This window comes from Leptopilina boulardi, unplaced genomic scaffold (assembly GCF_019393585.1).
Source record: "Leptopilina boulardi isolate dan_hultmark-lab unplaced genomic scaffold, ZJU_Lbou_2.1 LbouV2_330, whole genome shotgun sequence".
Classification (NCBI taxonomy): Eukaryota; Metazoa; Arthropoda; class Insecta; order Hymenoptera; family Figitidae; genus Leptopilina; species Leptopilina boulardi.
In genome coordinates, this window is record NW_026137897.1 from 1,177,837 (window position 1) to 1,202,311 (window position 24,475).

Consider the following 24,475-nt stretch of genomic DNA (forward strand, 5'->3'; position numbering starts at 1 on the left):
ATTATGGCAAAAGTGTCTTAAAATAAGACATTTTTTTTTTTTTTTTTTGTGATATATCCCCTGCCATTCAGACACTGCAAAAAAAGGATGTGTTAAGACACTTTTTTCCTGATCTTTAAGACATTTTGGAGTGTCTTAAATTTCGGCCAATGACGGATAACGTCTTAGATATTTTTCCTATATATAATCAATATGAAACAAATCGAGACAATTTTTAAGACTTTTTCTAAATGTCTTATATGTCTTAAAAATAAGACACTCGTTTTATGTATTTTTTAACTTTTTGTATTTCAATTTTTTTTTTTTTGTTAACTTTTCTCATTTTTAAACAATCTAGTTTTGCAAAAAATAATTAAAATTGACTACTGGCGAAGTACTGGCGCAATACTGGCACCAGTACCGAGTCAGTAATGAACTCTTAAAATTTTCTGTATAGGGTCATTATAATAATAATAATAATTATTATTATTATTACTATTATTATTATTCCTTACAAAAAAATTACTACTGGCGTGATACTGGCGCAATACTGGTACCAATACCGAGCCAGTAGTAAGCTCTTTAAATTTTTGGTAGGGTTTTTGTTATTTTTATTATTATTATTATTATTATTATTATCATTATTCCCTATCAAAAGTTAACTACTGTCGAAGTACTGGCGCAATATTGGTACCAGTACCGAGCCAGTAATGAACTCTTAAAATTTTTTGTATAGGGTCATTATAATAATAATAATTATTATTATTATTATTATTTCCTACAAAAAAAATTACTACTGGCGCGATGCTGGCGCAATACTGGTACCAATACCGAGCTAGTAGTAAGCTCTTAAAATTTTTGGTAGGGTTGTTGTTTTTTATTATTATTATTATTATTATTATTATTATTAGTATCATTATTCCCTATCAAAAGTTAACTAATGTCGAAGTACTGGCGCAATACTGGTACCAGTACCGAGCCAGTAATGAATTCTTAAAAATTTTTGTATAGGGTCATTATAATAATAATAATAATAATAATAATAATTATTATTATTATTATTATTATTATTTCCTACAAAAAAAGTTACTACTGGCGCAATACTGGTACCAGTACCGAGCCAGTAGTAAACTCTTAAAATTTGTGGTAGGGTTGTTGTTATTATTATTATTATTATTCCCTACCGAAAGTTAACTGCTGTCGAAGTACTGGCGCAATATTGGTACCAGTACCGAGCCAATATTGAACTCTTAAAAATTTTGGTAGGTTTATTATTGTTATTATTAAAATTTATATAATAATTATTCCCTATTAAATCTGAACTACTGGCGCAGTGCTGGCGTAATATTGGTACCAGTACCGTGCCAGTAGTGAACTCTTAAAATTTTTGGAAGTTTATTATCATTATTATTATTAAAATTGTTATTATTAAAATTAACTTTCGAAACTGTTATATTGGATTTAGAGATAGAGAAAAAAAAAGTGTTTGTTCGATAGTGATGTGAAGGTTATTGATTTAGGAAAAATCTTATCAGTGACAAAAGTTCTTTGAAGTCAAGGAAACGAATCGAGTGATTATTGTACAACGTGTATATTGTAAAACGGTAATCTCTGCGCCACGAGCGAGTGCGTCAGGTGTTTCGAGGTCAAACGATTAATACAAATTATATATCTACACTAAAGTCTCTCTCTCTCTCTCTCTCTCTTTCTCGTTAAACTGACATTGAAATTGACATCGATTGCGCGGCAAAAGCAGCATGATTGTCACAAATATTTCATCATGATTTTAATTTTACACCTACTTTAAAACAAAAAAAAAAAATAAATAAAATGGAACTTTAAATTTTGATATCGACCTTTAAATAAAGTAGTTTAATTATAATCTCATGTGATAAGAATAATAAACTATTTATAAAAAATTAATGTGTGGAAAAAAATAATATAACTCATTTACTTGTTTGTATTTGATTTAATGTTTTCTTGATCCAAGAAAATTTTAAATTTGAAATAAATTTTCTTGAATTATAAAATAATAAGAAAATACATCCAGAGAAATGATATATTTGTTGCACAGTCTAATAAAATTTTTATTTATTGATTTAAATAAATTTTTCTTTGAATTAAGTAAATATTTATTTGATTTAAATAAATTTTTATTTGTAAGAAATTTATTTTTATTTGAGCCAAATAAATGGGCTCTGCGTCAAATATACGTTTATTTAACGCAAATATATTATATATTTGGTTCAAATAAAACATTTCTTTGGATGTAATAATAATAAGAAAATTAGTTGGATTAAATACGAACGAGTAAATAATATTCTTGAATCAATGATTACTTTTTTTATATATTTTTTTGTAAGTAGGTACAATTAATCTGAATTTTATTTTTCCTTTTTTTATTAAAAATTTTAATTAAAATTAATTTAAAAATTTTTTTATTTTTCATTAAAATAAAATGAATAATTTAATCAATGATTTTTGTATGATCTAATCAAATACTTGTTTTTGTCATGAATATATTGCAGTTCCAAAAATAAATTTCCGCGACTAATACTTTGTAATTAGATTCACAACTAAATAATTTTAGTCTCTAATTGATTTGACACTGACAATAGTATAGTATAAAGTAATATATCGAAATGTCGAAGGTTATATACAATGTTTTATGATTAATAATTATTTTTCACGTTTTCTAGGCAAACGCGATTAGCATTCCAACACCTCGTATTGATGAATTAATACAATTCAGATATATATATATATATATATATATATATATATATATTTTTTTTCTACTTATGTGTGTGTGTGTGTTTATGACAAAACCGTTAGAATCACAGAATGAATATTCTTGTTATGTAGACGAGGTTATTTTTCCATGAACGGGGAAAAGAAAGCGTTAAAAATATAAAAAAAAAAAAATTAAATAATTACTCAAGTCTCTATAATATTATCAATTAAGTTTTGTTTTATCAATCATTTCTTATAAATTTCATTTTAAAAATAAATTCATTTGGAAATTGAAAAAAAAAATTGTTTAAGGTCTCTGCAATAATGGTTGAGTAAAAAAAAAAATGAAGGTCAAACTCATAAAGACCAAATTAAAAAAAAAAATGTGTATATAAAAAGATTTTACTATAGAAATTTATTTTACAATTTTTTTTCCAGTTCGTTTAGAAAAAAAAAAATATTTGTAAAAATTATAAAATTTTTTTTTTAATTTTTAATAAAAATTAATTTTTAGCGAAAAAAAAATAATAATACTTTACCCAACGCGGGCGCTTTTCTCTTTTTTTTCCTCGACCATACTTCAAAGCAATCTTCTAATGCGAGATTCCAATGCTTGTCAAATGCCACCACATAAGCTTCGATAAATCCTCGTATGCCTTGTGCGTTCCTTGTATAAACCTTTGTGGAATGAGAAAAAAAATAATTAAACAAAAATGCATTAATGATACAAAATTAGGGGCGTATTATTATATCCCAGAAAAATCATTAATTAAAATTATTAAAGAATTTTAGAATTTATTAATTATTAATTTATTAATTAATTATTATTAATTTATTATTAATTTATTAATTTATTAGAAATAATTACTTTTTAAACGAATTTTAATTTGTCCAAATTTTAATTTATACGAATATTTAATTGATTAAATTTTTGAGACGCCGAATTTTCATTTGTCCAAAATTACCAAAAATGGCAGAACAAAAAAAAATCGACAGAAAAATTTCGGCGCAATGTATAAAAATTGATCAATCACAAATTTTTTCTTTGACAATTTCTATCATTGGACAATTTTAAAAAAAATTTGCGCACAAATTTTTGTGGCGATTGTTTGTTTGGATATTTGTAATTTCGGACAAATGAAAATTCATCGATTGAAGAATTCTATCACGTAGAAAAATGGAAAAACAAATAAAATAATTTTTACTATATACCTTAAATGTAAAATTTGAACTGTCCGAAAATTCTAAGCATTTCTCGCACATTTTTACTTCAGAAATATAGTAAAATTTACTATTTTCGAAGTGAAAATTACCAGAAATGCAAAGAAACTTCGAAAATAGTTAAATTTACTACTAAAGTACTAAAAATTATTCCAGAAATAGTAAATTTTACTATTTTAGAAGTTTCTGCGCATTTCTGGCAATTTTTACTCCGAAAATAGTACTTTTGAAAATGTAAAAATTATTCCGCAAATAGTAAATTTTACTGTTTTCGGAATTTCTGCGCATTTCTGATAATTTTTACTCCAAAAATAGTAAAATTTACTACTTCCGAAATAATTTTTTCAATATAAGAGTAAATTTTACTATTTTCGGAGTGAAAATAGTCAGAAATGCGCAGAATCTCCGAAATTAGTAAAATTTATTATTTCCGAAATAATTTTTACTATTTTCGGAATAAATTTTACTATTTTTGGAGTAAAAATTATCGGAAATGCGCAGAAAGACCGAAAATAGTAAAATTTACTACTGAATTACTAAAAATTATTACGAAAATAGACAATTTTACTATTTACGGAGTAAAAAGTATCAAAAATGCGCAGAAACACTGAAAATAGTAAAATTTACTATTTCCGGAATAATTTTTACTATTTTAGGAGTAAATTTTACTTTTTTAAGAGTGAATTTTACTATTTTCAGAATTTTACTATTACTGGAGTAAAATTGACAGAAATGCGCAGAAACTCCAAAAATAGTAAAATTTACTACTGAATTACTAAAAATTATTACGAAAATAGTTAATTTTACTATTTACGGAGTAAAAAGTATCAAAAATGCGCAGAAACACTGAAAATAGTAAAATTTACTATTTCCGGAATAATTTTTACTATTTTAGGAGTAAATTTTACTTTTTTAAGAGTGAATTTTACTATTTTCAGAATTTTACTATTACTGGAGTAAAATTGACAGAAATGCGCTGAAACTCCAAAAATAGTAAAATTTACTATTATCGGAATAATTTTTACTATTTCAGGAGTAAAAATTATCCGAAATGCCTAAAAAATTGGTAAATAGTAAAATTTACTATTTCTAAAATATTTTTACTAGTTCAAGAGTAAATTTTACTATTTTCGGAGTTGCTGCGATTTTCTGATAATTTTTACACCGAAAGTAGTAAATTTTGCTCTTATATTGAAAAAATTATTTCGGAAGTAGTAAATTTTACTATTTTTGGAGTAAAAATTATCAGAAATGCGCAGAAATACTGAAAACAGTAAAATTTACTATTTCCGAAATAATTTGTACTATTTCAGGAGTGAAAATTATCAGAAATGCGCAGAAACTTCGAAAAAAGTAAAATTTACTATTTCAGAAATAATTTTTACATTTTCAGAAGTAAATTTTACTATTTTCGGAGTGAAAATTGACAGAAATGAGCAGAAACTCCAAAAATTAGTAAAATTTATTATTTCCGCAATAATTTTTACTGTTTCAGAAGTAAAAATTATCAGAAATACGTAGAAACTCCGAAAATAGTAAAATTTACTATTTCATGAGTAAATTTTACTATTTCTGGAGTAAAAATTGCCATAAATGCGCAGAAACTGCATACAGTTTAGGTTTTACTTTTAAAGTATAGTAAAAGTTACTTTATTCCTTTTTCCATTTCTCTCCGTGTACCAAATAAAAATTACCTAAAAATTCTGTTTATTAAAAACTTAAAAAAAAAATAAATTCTAACAATTACGTTAATTAGAAAAATAAAAATTCGGCAAAAAAAATAATTATATCTAATAAAATTGTTTTAAATGAAAATTCCAATGATTTTTATGGGATAATCATGCACCTTAATTAATTATATTAAATTAATTGAACGAGATATAAGATTTTTTCTTGAGAAAATTATCCCAATTGAAGGGTAATATTTCATGGAATTTGAAAATATAATTGTTATAACGGGGGAAAGTAAATATATATAATAGTTATATACAATATAATATATAAATTCAATTGGTGCGAGCTTTCGCGTTTTCCAGAGAATGACAATAATTACATTAATTACTCGGTCGCTCTCGCGGGTCTCCGTGAATAGGCGTTTGTTATTGTTGGTGTTGTTACGTATGCGCGAGACAAGATAGCAGAGTTATATGCGGAAGTGCAAGTCGCGAGGCAAGGCCCCCTTCAATGCCTTCCCACTGATATATACGTACACATACACACATATATATATATATACATACACATTTACTAACATATATATTTATAGAGTTGCACTTTATTATAATAATATATATATATATATACATATACAACACAATCGTTAAAATTCTTTCTTTCATTAGGCCTTTTTACTGTAATTATCGATTTTATCATTGAACACAATTTGTTCGAAAGTCAATAATATTATCATTATTGTAATTTTTCTAACAAAAAAACTTTGATTTTTTTCTTCATTTATTTATTTATTTTTAGTGAAATGTAAATTTTAAGGAAAAAATACTTTTTTTTAAATCTCTAAAACTGAATTATAGTTAAAAATAACTAATTTGTTTTTTTTTTTTTTTAGTAAAATCGTGGCTGAGTTTTTGCATTAGAAATTAGTGAAAAAAATTCATATCAAAAATTGACTATTGGCGCAGTACTGGCGCGATACTGGTACCAGTAGCGAGCCAAAATTGAACTCTTAAAATTTTTAAATTAAAAGATTAAACTGAAATTTAATCTTAAAATTTTTAGTAGGATTGTTATTATTATTATTATTATTCCCTACTAAAATTTAACTACTGGCGCAGTACTGGCGCAATATTGGTACCAGTACCGAGCCATTATTGAACTCTTGAAATTTTTTGTAGGGTTATTATTATTATTATTATTCCCTACTAAAATTTAACTACTGGCGCAGTACTGGCGCAGTACTGGCGCAATATTGGTACCAGTACCGAGCCAATATTGAACTCTTGAAATTTTTTGTAGGGTTATTATCATTATTATTATTATTATTATTATTCTTATTATTATTATTATTATTATTCCCTACTAAAATTTAACTACTGGCGCAGTACTGGCGCAATATTGGTACCAGTACCGAGCCATTATTGAACTCTTGAAATTTTTTGTAGGGTTATTATTATTATTATTATTCCCTACTAAAATTTAACTACTGGCGCAGTACTGCCGCAGTACTGGCGCAATATTGGTACCAGTACCGAGCCAATATTGAACTCTTGAAATTTTTTGTAGGGTTATTATTATTATTATTATTATTATTATTATTATTATTATTATTATTATTATTCCCTACAAAATTTAACTACTGGCGCAGTACTGGCGCAATATTGGTACCAGTACCGAGCCAATATTGAACTTTTAAAATTTTTGGTAGGGTTATTATTATTATTATTATTATTATTATTGTTCCCTACGATAAATGGATCACCGGCGCAGTACTAGCGCAATATTGGTACCAGTACCGAGTCATTTGTGAACTCTCCATTTTTTGGTAGAAATTATTTATAGTAGCTGATATTTTGTAGTAGAAATTAGTTTTTAAAAAAAAAACTAAAATTATTTAATAAATTTAATTTATTACAGGTTAAAAAATCTCCATCTGGAACAGCGTTATATTTTATTAAAACAGTGAAAATTTTCGCTATTTTAGTGAAACATATCGCTGTTACAGATAAGAATTTTTTTTCTTGTATTTTATTAAATTATTTTGTAAAATCGTGACTTTTATTTTGCATTAGAAATTAGTAAAGAAAATAACAATTATTAAGTAGTAAATTAAGATAATTAGTAAATAAAAAAAAAAAAAAAAAAAAAAATAGTCGACTAATTGAATATTGACATATAAATAAAATTAATTGATAATTCGTTATTTTTAACTGCATAATTGATTAGTTGAAACATTAATATATTTAAATAGTGATTATTTTTAACTGATTGATTGATTAATTTAACTTTAAATTTTAAATTTAGATTTAAATTTAGTGAGTATTAAAATAATTAGATCAAGAAACATTTTTTTATTATTCCAAAAAAAAGTTTTTTTTTTTAGAGATAAAAAGAAAGAAATATCGGTTTTTGCTACTTATGTCCTCTCGCGAGACTCGAGGACTGTTTTAGAATTCAGGACGAGAATGACCTCGAATCATTAGAAGGCTAATGAATCATTTTTGTATTGTATATATATATATATATGAGATAGTATACTCGCAATTAAGATGCAAAGTTCCGGAAATGACTTTTTCTATCGAATTTTAATATTACTTCTAACAAGAAATAAAGTGCAATATTTACTAATTAACTAACAGAAAATACTTATTGTCGACATATATTTATCTTATATTAATCTAAATTGGATTTTTTAAAAATATTCTTATGTTAATAAATTTGTTAGAATCGAAAAAAAAATTTCTTTTTGAAATTTAATATTCAAAAATATATTTTTTTTTTGCAAATTATTTTATAATATTTTATAAAATAATTTTTAAATAACATTAAATTCGTTTATAGTTGCTTGAAAAAACCGTTATCATACATTTGAATTTTTTTTTCTCGTCTTATAAAATTATAAATTTGTTTCTCGTATATTATATATATATATATATATATATATATATATATATATATATATATATATATATATATATATATATATACTCGCGGAAGAGCGACATGCAAGAGAAAAGAAGCGAGGATTTGAGAAAGTCATCAAACGACATATGTGACGTTCCATGAGGAAAGGGACCTTAGCTGCAAAAAAATGAAAATTGAGTTTTTGATATCAGTCGATAGATCTTGAGTTGCTCTTTCAGATACAAAAGTTAAAAATTGTACTTTTCTATTTAGTTTTTTTGTTATAAAGCATTAATCATGACCATGTTAATCGCGTTCCAGCACGGACTACAGAAACCATCCCCACCACTTCTACACTAGTATACTTGTCGTAAGCGTGAGCTGTAGGAACGATGTAGTAGTAAGGTGGTGGGGCTGATTTTCGATGGAGGGTCTCAACCAATCAGGGACGCTCTACTTTAAATACCTTTTCTGGAAAATGCGTCTATTGCAGCTAAGGTCCCTTTCCTCATGGAACGTCACATATTTTCTTTTTTTTTATATTTATGGAGGACGAGGTAATTGTTCCAATTCTTTCTCAGATAAGGATGAAAAAATAAAAATTCCGCTCTTTTTTCGCTGGCGGTATGTCCTTTTATTTCGCATAGTAGAAAAAAGCTTTGCTTCATAACAATTAGTCATTCTTTACTATAATTAAATTGTGCGTAAATTGCGTAAATTAGTGATTTTTTTTTTACTCATTTTTAGTCGAAAATAACTAATCGATAGTAGAAAACTACTTGTTGATGGAGGAAACTACTTGTTGATAGAAAAAAACTACTAATTAATTTATTAAAGTTTTCTAATTGAATTAGTAGTTTTTTTTATCAACAATTAGTTGTTTTCTACTAATAATTAGTAGTTTTCGAACTAATAATTAGTAGCTTTCTACTATTAATTAGTAGTTTTGTACTATTAATTAGTAGCTTTGTACTAAAAATTAGTATACTAATTACTATACTAATTGTATTAGTAGTTTTCTACTTCTGAATTTGTAGTTTTCTACTATTAATTAGTACTAGGTTTAATTAGTAACTAGATTCGTACTATCAAATAGTTGTTTTCTACTATAAAGAGAAATTTTCTACTGGCTATTAGTAGTATTCTACTAAAAAATTAGTAGTTTTCTACTATTAATTACTAGTTTTCTATTAACAATTAGTAGTTTTCTACTATTAATTACTTGTTTTCTACTACCAATTAGAAGTTTTCAATTTGTGAATTTGTATTTTTCTACTATTGATTAGCAGTATTTTACTATTAATTAGTTATTTTCTACTAACAATTAATAGTTATCTACTTGTGAATTTGTAATTTTCTACTATAAATTAGTTTTTTTTTTACTTTTAAGTACTTGTCTTCTACTAACAATAAGTAGTTTCCTAATTTTAAGTAGTAGCTTTCTACTAACAATCAGTGACTTTCTACTAATAATTAGTACTTTTCTACTATCAAGTTGTAGTTCTCAAGTAACAATTAATAGTTTTCCACTAACATTTAATTGTATTCTACTATTAATAATTATTTTGCTATCATTAATTAGTAGTTTTCTACTATCAATTAGTTTTTTCTGCTAACAATTCGAAGTTTTCTACTAGTGCTTAGTATCTCTCTACTAACAATTATTTGTTTTCTATTGACAATTGGTAGTTTTTAACTTGTGAATTTGTAATCTTTAGTATTACTTAGTAGTTTTCTACTATTAAGTATTTGTTTTCTACTAACAACTAGTAATTTCTTGATACCAATTAGTTATTTTCTACTAACAATCAGTAGTTTTGTACTATTAATTAGTAGATTTCAACTGTTAATTAGTAACTTTCTACTATTAATTAGTATCTCTCTATCGATCTTTCTACTAACTATTAGTATATTAATTACTATACTAATTGAATTAGTAGTTTTCTGTTAATAATTAGTAGTTTTCTATTAATAATTAGTAGTTTTTTAATTCTGAACTTGTAGTTTTCTACTATTAATAATAATTAGTTTTCTACCATTAATTAGTAGTTTTCTACTATCAGTTAGTTTTTTCTGCTAACAATTAGTAGTTTTTTACTATTAGTACCTTTCTACTAACAATTAGTTCTTTCCGCTTACAATTAGTTGTTTTCTACTATCAATTAGTAGTTTTTTACTATTAGTAGCTTTCTACTAACAATTAGTTTTTTTCGCTTACAATTAATAGTTTTCTACTATCAATTAGTAGTTTTTTTTTACCATCAAGTATTAGTTTCCTAATAAAAATTGGTTTTTTTTTTTTTTTGCTAAAAATTAGTCAAAAACGTTAAATAAGTAAAATCTGCCTATTTCAAATTCAGATAGAAAAGTAAAAAAAAAAAAAGAATTTTGCTTGTTTTGAATTAAAAAAACTTTTTTTTCGCGAGCGTATAAAATAAAAAAGAGGTTGGGAGGGGAATTGAGAATACAATGACCGGCGAAAGAGGACATGCGAAGGGCAGAGTTGACAAAGGGCACGGCAGGAGTATAAGTTTGAGTGAAGTTGAAAGGAAGGGTCCTCGACCTTGTCGTGGGATATCATCAATTTTGGAAAAAAGTAGCGTCGTTGGAACGCGGCAAATATATATATATATTTCTGAATGTGTGAAGAGCCTGTTTCCATGACTACGAGTGTTGACCCTATATACACCTTAGAGGCGCGTCGAAGGGCTGAGACACGAGTCGACGAAAAGTATGTCACGTGCGTGTGCGTTCACGTGGGGTTGGTGGGTGGAAGTGTGATGGGTCATATAAGTGGGGCGAGAGAGGAGAGGTATGAAGAAAACGACATGCGTAGGTGTCACTAACACACACACACAATCGCGTTTAACACTATACAGTTATGCGCAATTAATTTTTCGACAAATTTTTTATTTTTTTTTGCCAAAAAAAAGGTCATTGTCTTTTTTTTACTCTCTAAGTCTGAATTAGTAAAAATCTTTACTAATTTAAAAATTAGTGACTCACTTTTTGCTTTAGAATTAGTTAAATTTTACTAATTGTTAGTAAAAGTTACTAATAATTAGTTAAATTTTACTAATTCATTGTCTTTTTTTTACTCTCTAAATCTGAATTAGTAAAAATCTTTACTAATTTAAATTAGTGACTCACTTTTTGCTTTAGAATTAGTTAAATTTTACTAATTGTTAGTAAAAGTTACTAATAATTAGTTAAATTTTACTAATTGTTAGTAAAAATTACTAATAATTAGTAAAATTTTACTAATTCAGAAGCAAAAAGTGAGTCACTAATTCAAATTAGTAAACATTTTTACTAATTCACATTTAGAGAGTAATTAATTTTTTTTTTGAATTAGTGTTTATTTACTAATTTTAATTAGTAAAAATTTCTACTAGGAAAATTCTACTAAAATTCTTCTACTACGGAAAATAAAAAGATTTACCTAAAATAACGAAATAACGTTTCACTGTAGTAGCGAAATTTTTTATTTGTTTCGCAGTTAAATCTTTCGCTATTCTAGTGAAACCTTTCGTTATTTGAGGTAAATCTTTTTTTCGATGCATTTTTTACGAAATAAAATAAATTACTAAATACATTTTTACAGTAAAAAAAAATTACTAAATCAATTGAATAATATTTTACTAGAAATTATAGTGAAAATTTCTACTAATTTTTGAATTCGTAAATGAATTCTTACTAATTATATAGAGAGTAAGAAATTTTTTTTTTAATAAGTAATTTCTTACCTTAACTCTAACTTTATTTTCCATATAAACGTACAATTCTCCCAGAGGTCCATGAGTTTTTTGCATTTTTGTCAAGATATTTCTTCCGCTGAGAATTCTATCTCTTGCTCTCAAAGAGCCCTGTACCATTCCTGTGAAAAAAGAAGAGTTTCACACTAGTTTGATTAATGAAAAAAAATAATTCTTTTTAATATGAAAAAAAAAATTGTAGGTTATGTTTTTTAAAAAAAAATTTTTTTGATTCGAAGAAATTTTCTTTGAATTAAAGAAATTTATGTATGAAATCATAGAAATTCTAACATTGATATATTATAGGGTCAAAGAAACATTTATTTGAATTAAATAAAAAATTTCTTTGAAATGAAAATAATTTTCTTTTTTTTTTTGAATCAAGGATAATTTGTTTGAAACGAATAAATTTTCTTTGTATTAAAGTCAAATTTGTCAATGAAATAGATTTCTTGGAATCAAAGAAATCTTTTTTTTTGAAACAAAGAAATCTTTTTTTGGATCAAAGAAATCTTTTTTTTGGATCAAAGAAATCTTTTTTTTTGGAACAAAGAAATTTTTTTTTTTTTTTTGATCAAAGAAATCTTTTTTCTGGATGTGTATTGAGAATTGGTCCTTTTTGTGAATTTTTGTCCAAACTATCATAAACATAACCTACAGTAATTTTTGTCCTCTTGTTAGAGAAGATTTTTTTTCCATTTTTATACTTTGAGATAATTTAAAAAAAGTAAAATTTCATAAAATATAAATTTTAATTTTCTTGAACTGATTCAGTAGTAATTTCTAAATTTATATTTTAAAAAATTCTACCTTTACTATTGTCACTAATGAAATATGTTTTTTTTTTCTGTTACAGGTGAGTCTACACAAAATTTTACAAAACCATTTCTTCTTTACACGTAAGTTTAAAAGAAATAAATTTTCATTAGCATTCTCTAACTCAAAAATTAGTCGATATGTTAAAAAAATCTTTATTTGAAACAGCTATATGTTTATCTAGAATAGCGAAAATTTTCTCTGTTTCAGTGAAACATATCGCTGTTCCAGTGAAACTTATCGCTATTCCAGGTGAATATTTTGTTTTCCGTTAACAAAAGTTAGGAAAAAAAATCTTCACTTGAAACAACAATAATTTTTACTGAAACACCGATATGTTTCACTGAAGCAGAGAAAATTTTCCACTATTCTAGAGAAACATATCGCTGTTTTAGATAAATTTTTTTTTTTCCATGAATATTTAAAATTATAAAAATTCACAAACTTTTAATGAAAAAAAAAAAAATTCATTAAAAATACAAAAAAATTGGGCCAACTTTTGTTTTTTGTCCCTCTGATTATTTTTATATATATATATATATAGGATAATATATATGAAGGGAATCAAGTTTAAAAAATTTTCGTTAGTTTCTTATTTTCTTATAGTGTTTTATCGCATAGGATGATAGTGAAAGTGCAATAGATCTTATGGAATAGATATAGTGGAAAAAAAAAAAAAAAAAATAGGAGGCCTCGAATTGCAGAATAGAAGGTGACGGTTATAATCCAAGTCTCAAGAAGTATGAAAGTTATTGGAGAAAGCCAATTGGCACTGCCGATCTTTTAACGGTGCGACGATCCTTGCTTTTGCGCACTAATACAATATCAAAAAGCCTCTCTTCCCCCCCCCCCTCTTACTTCCCATTTCACCCCCCTCCCCCTCTTTCTTCTGTGTATATATAATTATACAATGTTGGAAGATGAAAATTGTTCTCTGTGTGTGTGAGGATAGCATCAGTTTTCTTCTTATTTGAAATTGTGTGCGTACTTGTTACTTTGAATGTACACACTGTTTTGCACCGTATAACGTTGAGACTTTACGTAACTCGACAGCGCGCTCCTCTTTTACGCCGCTCGCAAATACAGGGACGCAGCCAACTAGCGCCGTTTAATCACTCTTCTTCTTTTTCTCTCTCTCTTTCTCTTTCTCACTTTTTTTTTTTTTTTTTTATTTTATTATTAGAGAAACATCTTCACGTCTTTTTCACACGGAAACACGTACTTTATTAGTTTTCATTAAAATACTCTCGGTTTTTATGGTACAGTGCAAGAGAGAAAAGACTCACTTTTATTTGAATTCTCTCATTTTTTTTTTTTTTTTCTTTTAATTAGTTCATTTAATTATACTTTCAGGTATAGGAAAAATTTTTTATTAGAAAATATTATAATTAGTTTTGTTATTTAGAAGGGAATGTAAATAAATTATTTTTTAAGGTAAACAGTCTGAAAAAAAACCTTGGAATATTGATATCGTAGGTTCGTGGTTAGGTTATCGATTTTTCAAACTTAGGGTCGTGGGTTCGATTCTCGGCGCTTGAGGATTTTTTCCACTTTTCTGTTAATAAATCATTGAAAGTTAAAAGTGACGGTAGTTAAAATTATTGAAATTTCTAATTGACGGTAGTTACTATCATTGAAATTACTAACTAACGGTAGTTACAATGATTAAAATTAATAAATGACAGTAGTTACAATCATTGGAAATTATAATAATTAGTAGTAATAAATGACGGTAGTTATTACTAAAAGTTACATGTGACGGTAGTGACAATAATTAAAATTAATAACTGACGGTAGTAATTACTAAAAGTTACATGTGACGGTAGTTACAATAATTGAAATTAATAACTGATGGTAGTTTCTATCATTGAAATTTCTACTTAACGGTAGTTACAATCATTGGGAGTTAAAACTGACGGTAGTTACAATCATTAGAAGTAATATATGACTAGTTTTTATTCGAAGTTAAATGTGACGGTAGTTACAATAATTGAAAGTTAAAAGTAACGGTAGTTATAAATATGGAAATTAATAACTGACGGTAGCTACAATCATTAGAAGTTATATTTTACGGTAGTTAAAATTATTGATAATTATAGTTTACGATAGCAACAATTACTTAAATATCTACCTGACGGTACTTACAATCATTACAAAAAATAAGTGACAGTAATTAAAATCATTTAAAGTTATAAGTGACGGTAGTTATAATGATTTAAAAGTTGTAACTTGCTGTAGTTAGAGTCATTTAAAAGTTTAACTGACGGTAATTAAAATCATTAGAAGTAATAATTGACGATAGTTACAGTCATTAGAAGTAACAATCGACGGTAGTAAGAATCAAATTATGTTATAATTGACGGTAGTTAAAATTATTAAAATTTCTAACGGACGGTAGTTAAAATCATTGAAACCTCTAACTGACGGTAGTTACAGTCATTGAAATTTTTTAACTGACGGTAGTTACAATCATTGAAAGTTATAATTGACGGTAATTAGAATAGCAGACGGTAGTTATAATCATTACAAGTAATAAACGACGGTAGTAGCAATTAATTTAAGTTATAATTGATGGTATTTAAATTTTTTTAAAAATCGTAATTGACGGTAGTTACAATATATGAAAATTGTAACCGAAGGTAGTTAAAATTATTAAAAATTGTGACTGACGACAGTTAATAATATTAAAATTCAAAACTGACGGTAATTATAATTATTAAAATTTCTAACTGACGGTAATTACAATAATTGAAATTTCTAACTGACGGTAATTAAAATTATTGAAAATCGAAACTGACGGTAATTGTGATTATTGAAATTTCTAACTGACGGTAATTACAATCATTGAAAATTGTAACCGACGGTAGTTAAAGTTATTAAAAATTGTAACTGACGGTAGTTTCTATTAATGAAATTTCGACTTGACGGTAGTTACAATCATTGAAAGTTATAACTGACGGTAGTTACAATCATCAGAAGTAATAAATGACGGTAGTTATTGCTGCAAGTTAAATGTTACGGTAGTTACAATAATTAAAAGTTAAAAGTAACGGTATTTACAATCATTGAAATTAATAACTGACGGTAGTTTTGATCATTGAAAATTGTAACCGGCGGTTATTAGAGTTATTAAATATCGTAACTGATGGTAGTTTTGATAATTGAAAATTGCAACTGACGGTAGTTTTGATAATTGTAATTTGTAACTGTCGGTAGTTAAGATTATTGATAATCGTAACTGACGGTAGTTACAATCATTAGAAGTAATAATTGACGGTAGTTAACAATAAAATCTTAAGTGACCGTAGTAACAATCATTTGAAATAATAATTGACGGTAGTTAAAATTTTTAAAAATCCTAACTGACGGTAATTAAAAACACTGAAATATTCTAAATGACGGTATAGTTATAGTCATTGAAATTTCTGACGGTAGTTTCAATCATTAAAATTCACAACTGACGGTAACCAACATTCATTTAAAGTTATAATTGATAATAATTGCGCTAAGAATAAAAAATTAAAATAATAGTTTTGATTTGAACATATTTCCGCGTCTTTTTTTTATATATAAGGAAATGACCAAAGTAGTGAGTAAGAAAAAAGTGTTTCTTCGCATATTTCGAGTAAAATTTTTGTTGCATTTTAAAACCAACTATATATATATATATATATACACGGGCGTAAGAGAGGAGAGCCTTGTTTACGATCGAGCTTTTCAAGAGCGCGCACATTCTCCACTTGCGGAGGAGAAATTTTAAAAGTTAGAAGTTAGAAAATAGAAGGTAGGAGTTAGAAGGATAGTTATCGTGCAGAGCAATCTTTGGCTCGAGGGCCTCGTCTTCGTCCACTGTATATATATATATATATATACATTCTCTACACCTTGTCTCTAGATTTTACCCTTTTTTTTCTCTCTCTCTTTTATTTTTTTTCGAATTATCCTACACCAGCCTCGACACGATAACACCGCCTCGCGAACATTTACGTGTGCGTGGTATAAAAGAAACCGTTAGGATTGCACTTTGCAGGTATATAAGAAGCAGAGGTGGAGAGACAAAGAGAGAGAGAGAGAGAGAGAGAGAGAGAGAGAGAGAGAGAGAGAGAGAGAGAGAGAGAGAGAGAGAGAGAGAGAGAGAGAGAGAGAGAGAGAGAGAGAGAGAGAGAGAGAGAGAGAGAGAGAAAAGAAGAGAATAGAGAATGGTGCTCTGTTACTCTCACGTGCAAAAATATGCATCCATCTCGCCAAGTCGTCCTCAATTTCAAAGTTGGATTTTTCAAAACCAAAAAAGATTTTCCAAAAAGTTGTTTTTTTTCTTTTTACTCGGAGATATTTTTAATTTTTTTTTTTTTTCAAATTTGAAAATTATTTTTCACGGTAAAAAAATATTTATCTGGAATTTTATATTTATACACACCCAGAGAAATGTTTTATTTGAACCAAATATAATATATTTGAATTAAATAAACGTATATTTGTCTCTGCAGCCAACTAGCGTAAATAAAATTTTTTTTATTTAAATCAAATAAAAATTTATCTGAATCAAATAAATATTTATTAGGCTGTGAGAAAAAATATATAATTTCTCTGGATATTTAAAATAAAAAATATTTATCTGAAATAGCGATATGTTTCTCTAGAATAATGAAAACTTTCGCTATTTTAGTGAAACATATATAGCTGTTCCAGTAAAACTTATCGCAGTTCTAGGTGAAAATTTTTTTTTTCCAAAGTATTGAAAGAGATTTTTTTTGGAATTAATCGTTTAAAGTTAGACAAAAGTAATTATTTCTATACAATTTATTTTTTTTTAGATGAACAATAATACTTTTCACTTTTTAATAATAAGAGAGGTGAGGGCTCGTAAAGTGAAATAATGACAATACTCAATTTTGAGCTGACCTCTCATTACATTCTTAATTGCCTGTAAAAAAATTTTTTTTTCACAAAGCCATATATACATACATATAAGTCACCGTTTTCATTTCATCGTTACAAGTCACTTTCTTTTCACGGTAAAAGCAAAGAAAATCAAGAGTAAACTCGCTTGTTCCATATAAGGAAAGTTATACAAGAAACAATGTAGAATTTTTTTTTCTCATGTGTCATTTTTTTTCATTGATAATGTTATATTTTGTTTCTTTTTTTTTTTTTTTTTTTTGAATTAATTAATTTAGATAAAATGTAAATTTATAGTGACAAAATTTTAATTTAATTTAGAAGATGAATTAAATGTGACATTGCGTAAATAAATGTTTTTTTTTAACACTGGAAAAAAAAAATTTTTTTGAACCAAATAAATATTTTCTTGAACCAAATAAATACTTACTTTAATCAAATAATTTTTAAAACCAAATAATTGAACTGTATTTGAATAATTTCTGTTTTTTTAAACAAATACCATTTCAAATAATAATTATTTGGTTCAAGTAAATATTTATTTCGCTCCAGAAAATATTTATGTGATTCAAGTAAACATTTATTTGATTCAAGTAAATATTTATTTGATTCAAGTAAACATTTATTTGGTTCAAGTAAATAATTATTTGATTCAAGTAAACATTTATTTGGTTCAAGTAAATATTTATTTCGTTCCAGAAAATATTTATTTGATGTAAGTAAATATTTATTTGGTTCAAGTAAATATTTATTTGATTCAAGTAAACATTTATTTGGTTCAAGTAAACATTTATTTGGTTCAAGTAAATATTTATTTGGTTCAAGTAAATAATTATTTGATTCAAGTAAATATTTATTTGGTTCAAGTAAATATTTATTTGGTTCAAGTAAATAATTATTTGATTCAAGTAAACATTTATTTGATTCAAGTAAATAATTATTTGATTCAAGTAAATAATTATTTGATTCAAGTAAATATTTATTTGGTTCAAGTAAATAATTATTTGATTAAAGTAAATATTTATTTGATAATAGATGGATTATTTAAATCAAATAAAAATTTTTTTTTCATTGTTATCGTTGGGAAAAATAGAGAGAAAAATTAAAGGGGTAAAGAGGGGCAATACCCGTGGATGATCCCCAGGTTGAGTGGCGCTGGGTTCAACGTCCTGCCGGGCAGCGCACCCGAGCCAGGCAGGCAAGCAGCCACCAGACTTCTGCACATATACCTTGCTCTCTCTCTCTCTCTCGCTCTCTTTCTCTCTTATTGCAAATATACACATATACATTTACTTTACACGAACTAGCCGTAGGTACTGTTACTTTTGCGATGTGGGCCCTTTGGCCCCCCCTGTGTCCCGCCTTTCCTTATTGTCCCAGCAAAGATGTGCGGATGGGGTTGAGAGAACTATGAAGAGAACTAAGTTTCACCGACCTTAGAAATCGTTAGTTTCTTTGAAACATTTATACTTTTATCGTTCAACCCTCCCACCCCCTCAAAAAAAGGGAAAACTTAATTTTTATTATTTTTTCCTTCATTCGAAAAAAATACTATTTTTAATTTTTTAATGGAACAAGATTTTTTTTACTGAAATGATTTTAATGGAATAGAAAATAGAATTTTAGCTATTTAAAATGTATAATTAAAATTCTCAATGTTTTAGTTTTTGTTTCGTTTTGGTTTAGATTTTGTTTAGTTTTGTTTTAGTTTTTGTTTTAGTTTTTGTTTTAGTTTTATTTTAGATTTTGTTTAGTTTTTTTTTGAAAATACAAAAAATATCCTCAATTATCGTGTAAAATTTTGTAGCGTGCGTTCGTGGTTAGGTGGTTAGCGTATCGAGTTTCGAGTCTTAGAGTCGTGCGTTCGATTCCCGGCGCCTGAGGATTTTTTCTCTTTCATTTAAAAATGAATTTTCATTGGTTCTAATTAGAAATTGTTTCCAATACTGTAGATTGTAATCGTATGACGGTTATACAACAACTAATTGTAACTATTACCGATATAGTAATAACCGAAAATGATTTTAGTGACACTTATAATTGACGGTAGTTAAAATTATTATAGGTAATAAGTGACGGTAGTTATTATTGAAAATTAAATCCGATAGTAGTTAAAAATATTGAAATGTATAATTGACAGTAGTTAAAATAATTGAAATTAATAACTGACGGTAGTTTCTATTATTGAAATTTCGACTTAACGGTAGTTACAATCATGGAAAGTTATAACTGACGGCAATTACAATCATCAGAAGTAGTAAATGACGGTAGTTATTGCTGCAAGTTAAATGTGACGGTAGTTACATTAATTGAAAGTTAAAAGTAACGGTATTTACAATCATTGAAGTTAATAACTGACGGTAGTTTCTATCATTAAAATTTCTCAGTGACGGTAGTTTTGATCATTGCAAATTGTAACCGGCGGTAGTTAGAGTTATTAAATATCGTAACTGACGGTAGTTTTGATAATTGAAATATGCAACTGACGGTAGTTTTGATAATTGAAATTTCTAACTAACGGTAATTAAAATTATTGAAAATCGAAACTGACGGTAATTGTAATTATTGAAATTTCTAACTGACGGTAATTACAATCATTGAAAATTGTAACCGACGGTAGTTAAAGTTATTAAAAATTGTAACTGACGGTAGTTTCTATCATTGAAATTTCGATTTGACGGTAGTTACAATCATCAGAAGTAATAAATGACGGTAGTTATTGCTGCAAGTTAAATGTGACGGTAGTTATAATAATTGAAAGTTATAAGTAACGGTATTTACAATCATTGAAGTTAATAACTGACGGTAGTTTCTGTCATTGAAATTTCAAAGTGACGGTAGTTACAATCATTGAGAGTTAAAACTGACTGTAGATAAAATATTTGTAAATTGTAACTGACTGTAATTACAACTATTGAAACTTCTGGGTAACGGTAATTACAATCAATGAAAATTGTAACCGACGGTAGTTAAAGTTTTTAAATATTCTAACTGAAGGTAGTTACAATAATTGAAAATTAAAAGTGAGTGTATTAATAAACATTGAAATTTCTAACTGACGGTAGTTACAATTATTGAAATTTCTAACTGACGGTAGTTACTATCTTTGGAATTTTTACTAACGGTAGTAAGTAATTCATTGAAAGTTATAACTGACAGTAGTTATAATTATTACAAGTAATAAATGACGGTAGTTATTATTGAAAACTGAAATTGACGGTAGTTACAAATATTGAAATTTCAAACTGACGGTAGTTGGTATTTTTTGACAGTTCTAGGTGACGTGAATTGTAATCGAAAAATTATAAAAGACGGTAGTTGATGACGGTAGATAAAATTTGAAAATTAATTTTTTTTTAATAATTAAGTATAGTATAATTTAGATAAGAGTTTAAAATTCCTAAAAGATGATAATTTTATAATTGGCTTTTTTTTAATTTGTCAAAAATTTGCCAGAGTTACTATTCGCATATGTCCCCCCTGAGAAAAAGAGAAATCACTCTCATTCCCTCTAGTCACATTTATGATCCCCACCAGTTAAAGATAGTTGTATAAAAACTGAAATAAGTATGAATTAGAGACTGCGACACACACAGAGTATACCTCGTTAACCCGTCTATTGGCGAAAGAATTCATTGGGACCGGTCTCCCTGGGGATAAAAGAAAAGAAAGAGTCGTGTATATATGAAAGCCAAAGTGCATATTATTGATATCTTATACTCATTTTAGCTGAATTAATTTCTATATTGAAAATGAAAGTTGATATGCTTTTTTGGTCTGAATTTTGAAGTTGGAGGTGGGATAATTAAGGATAAAAAGAATAATTAAACTTTTTTTTTTAAATTAGTTTCGAATTCTTTATTTTAATAGTATTAGAAAAAAATGAGTATTTTTTTTAAAGGGGTATATTAGTAATTTGAAACTCAATATATGAAAGTAGGGATTAAATATATAGAATTGTGATACTAATATAGTCGAGAGAGGTAATATAACTTTCACAAAGCTCAAAGGGTATTTTGCGCGTTTGTAACTCAACATCCGTGTAAATATACCGTACTTGGTTCTTCCGTTCATCCTCTCAATTATTCGTAATTACCATAATTTTCACTATAAACGTTATTGAAAAGTATGGGCTTCCTTTCTTGTCTAGATGGACAAAATATATATTCTAGTTTCCATATATAATATATATATAGCAAAATATGTTCAAAAATTTATTTAAGATTTTTCAAAATTTTTATATCATTTTTTTGAATTCAAAAATGTGATATTTTAATACTATTTTTTTTAAAAAGGTAATGATATTTTTTGCCTAAAATTTTATTTTTTATAATTATTATTTATAAATTATTAAATTATTATTGGGTTACATATGATTGTTCCATAAAAATTATTAGTTAAAATTTTAAAGAATTTTATTTTTTTAAACGCATTTTTTAAATTAACAGAATATTTAGGTAATTTTTATTTTGGATAGAATTCTTAAAACGCCGAATTTTTATTTATCCGAAATTGCAAATGGCCGAACAATCGATTTCGGCGCGATTATTAAAATCCAACAATAACAATTTTTTTTTGACTTAATTGGTGAATTTTAAAAATCGAGGCCTAATCGATTATTCGGCCATTTGCAATTTGGGACAAATAAAAATTCGCGGTTTTAAAAATTCTACAAAATAAAAATTATCTGTTAATTAATTTCTGTTAATTAAAAATTCTTAAAAAAAAGAAGAATTTTTCTGTCAATGTACTTTTTCTGGTTAATGACGATTATATATTGAAAGAAGAGAAATGCTCTCACTATATATGAGAAAATTTCCTGAACCTAGCCTAACGTTGGTAGTAGTATTGTATATAGGTAGAAAAAGAGAGAGAGAGAGAGAGGATGAACACTTAGAACTTTGGTCATGGTATATACACGATGCAAAGCAGACGCGCGATTCGAATAATGAAATACCCTCTCTGAGACGATTTATTTCTGCCGCGCAACTCTTGTGGCCACTTATGTAATCAAAAGTCTTTTTATTTTTTTCCCCCCTTTTTATATCTGTATTGATGATTTTTTGTATTCAGTTTGGCACTGGTTAACATTCAAAAAATGTGCGGATTCTACTAAATTGTTTGTTTTTTTTAATTTAATTTCAAATTTTTTTGCAGAAAAATTTTCCTTGATAATTTATTATTATTATTATTATGGCTCTAATTTCAGAGCGACACCCGGTACACTGGTCGATCCAATTCCGGGACTGTGGATCGTGTGCTCCAACATGATTCAAAACCCGACCTATCCCAACGTAACAGAGATGACTATCGGAGCAATCGGTAGCGCTTCGCCCTTTCTTCTTCATCTCCTTTTTCGGTCGCTTCTCTTGATACTTGTTTTTTCTTTCTCTCTCTTTTTCTTATTTCTCAGTTTGCATAATAAATCCTCATTTCTTTGGGAATAAAATTTGGCACCATAAAAATTATTTTAATCCAATTTTGCTTATTTAAATACCAAAATGAATTAAAATAAGTAAAATTGGATTAAAATAATAAGCGTTGCAGCTTATTTTAATGCCTTTTAATTTTCTGTGATGACATTAGTTACTGTGACATTAGTTACTGTGGAATTAGTTACTGCGGCATTAGTTACTGTGGCATTAGTTACTGTGGCATTAGTTACTGTGGCATTAGTTACTGCGGCATTAGTTACTGCGGCATCAGTTACTGCGGCATTAGTTACTGCGGCAACCATTACTATAGTAACAGTTAGTTACTGCGGCATTAGTTACTGTGGCATTAGTTACTGTGGCATTAGTTACTGTGGCATTAGTTACTGTGGCATTAGTTACTGTGGCATTAGTTACTGCGGCATTAGTTACTGCGGCATTAGTTACTGCGGCAACCATTACTATAGTAACAGTTAGTTACTGCGGCATTAGTTACTGTGGTATTAGTTACTGTGGCATTAGTTACTGTGGCATTAGTTACTGTGGCATTAGTTACTGTGGCATTAGTTACTGCGGCATTAGTTACTGCGGCATTAGTTACTGCGGCATTAGTTACTGCGGCATTAGTTACTGCGGCATTAGTTACTGCGGCATTAATTACTGCGGCATTAGTTACTGCGGCATTAGTTACTGTGGCATTAGTTACTGTGGCATTAGTTACTGTGGCATTAGTTACTGCGGCATTAGTTACTGCGGCATCAGTTACTGCGGCATTAGTTACTGCGGCAACCATTACTATAGTAACAGTTAGTTACTGCGGCATTAGTTACTGTGGCATTAGTTACTGTGGCATTAGTTACTGTGGCATTAGTTACTGTGGCATTAGTTACTGCGGCATTAGTTACTGTGGCATTAGTTACTGTGGCATTAGTTACTGTGGCATTAGTTACTGTGGCATTAGTTACTGTGGCATTAGTTACTGCGGCATTAGTTACTGCGGCATTAGTTACTGCGGCATTAGTTACTGCGGCATTAGTTACTGCGGCAACCATTACTATAGTA

At 27.2% G+C, this 24,475-nt stretch overlaps 2 protein-coding genes across 6 annotated transcripts in view; one reads left to right on the forward strand and one right to left on the reverse strand.

The window, feature by feature from the left end:
* Positions 1-24,475, forward strand: part of LOC127285210 (ecdysone-induced protein 74EF) — a 267,455-nt gene that overhangs the window by 58,730 nt on the left and 184,250 nt on the right. The gene's annotated exons all lie outside the window — the stretch shown is intronic.
* LOC127285306 (U7 snRNA-associated Sm-like protein LSm11) overlaps positions 1-24,475 on the reverse strand; it is a 37,471-nt gene that overhangs the window by 7,611 nt on the left and 5,385 nt on the right. The window contains exons 2-3 of the mRNA XM_051311255.1: positions 12,258-12,388; positions 3,252-3,390 (exon numbers count right to left, since the gene is read on the reverse strand). Coding sequence (XP_051167212.1) covers positions 3,252-3,390; positions 12,258-12,388 — 270 coding nt within the window. The remainder of the gene's footprint in view (positions 1-3,251; positions 3,391-12,257; positions 12,389-24,475) is intronic.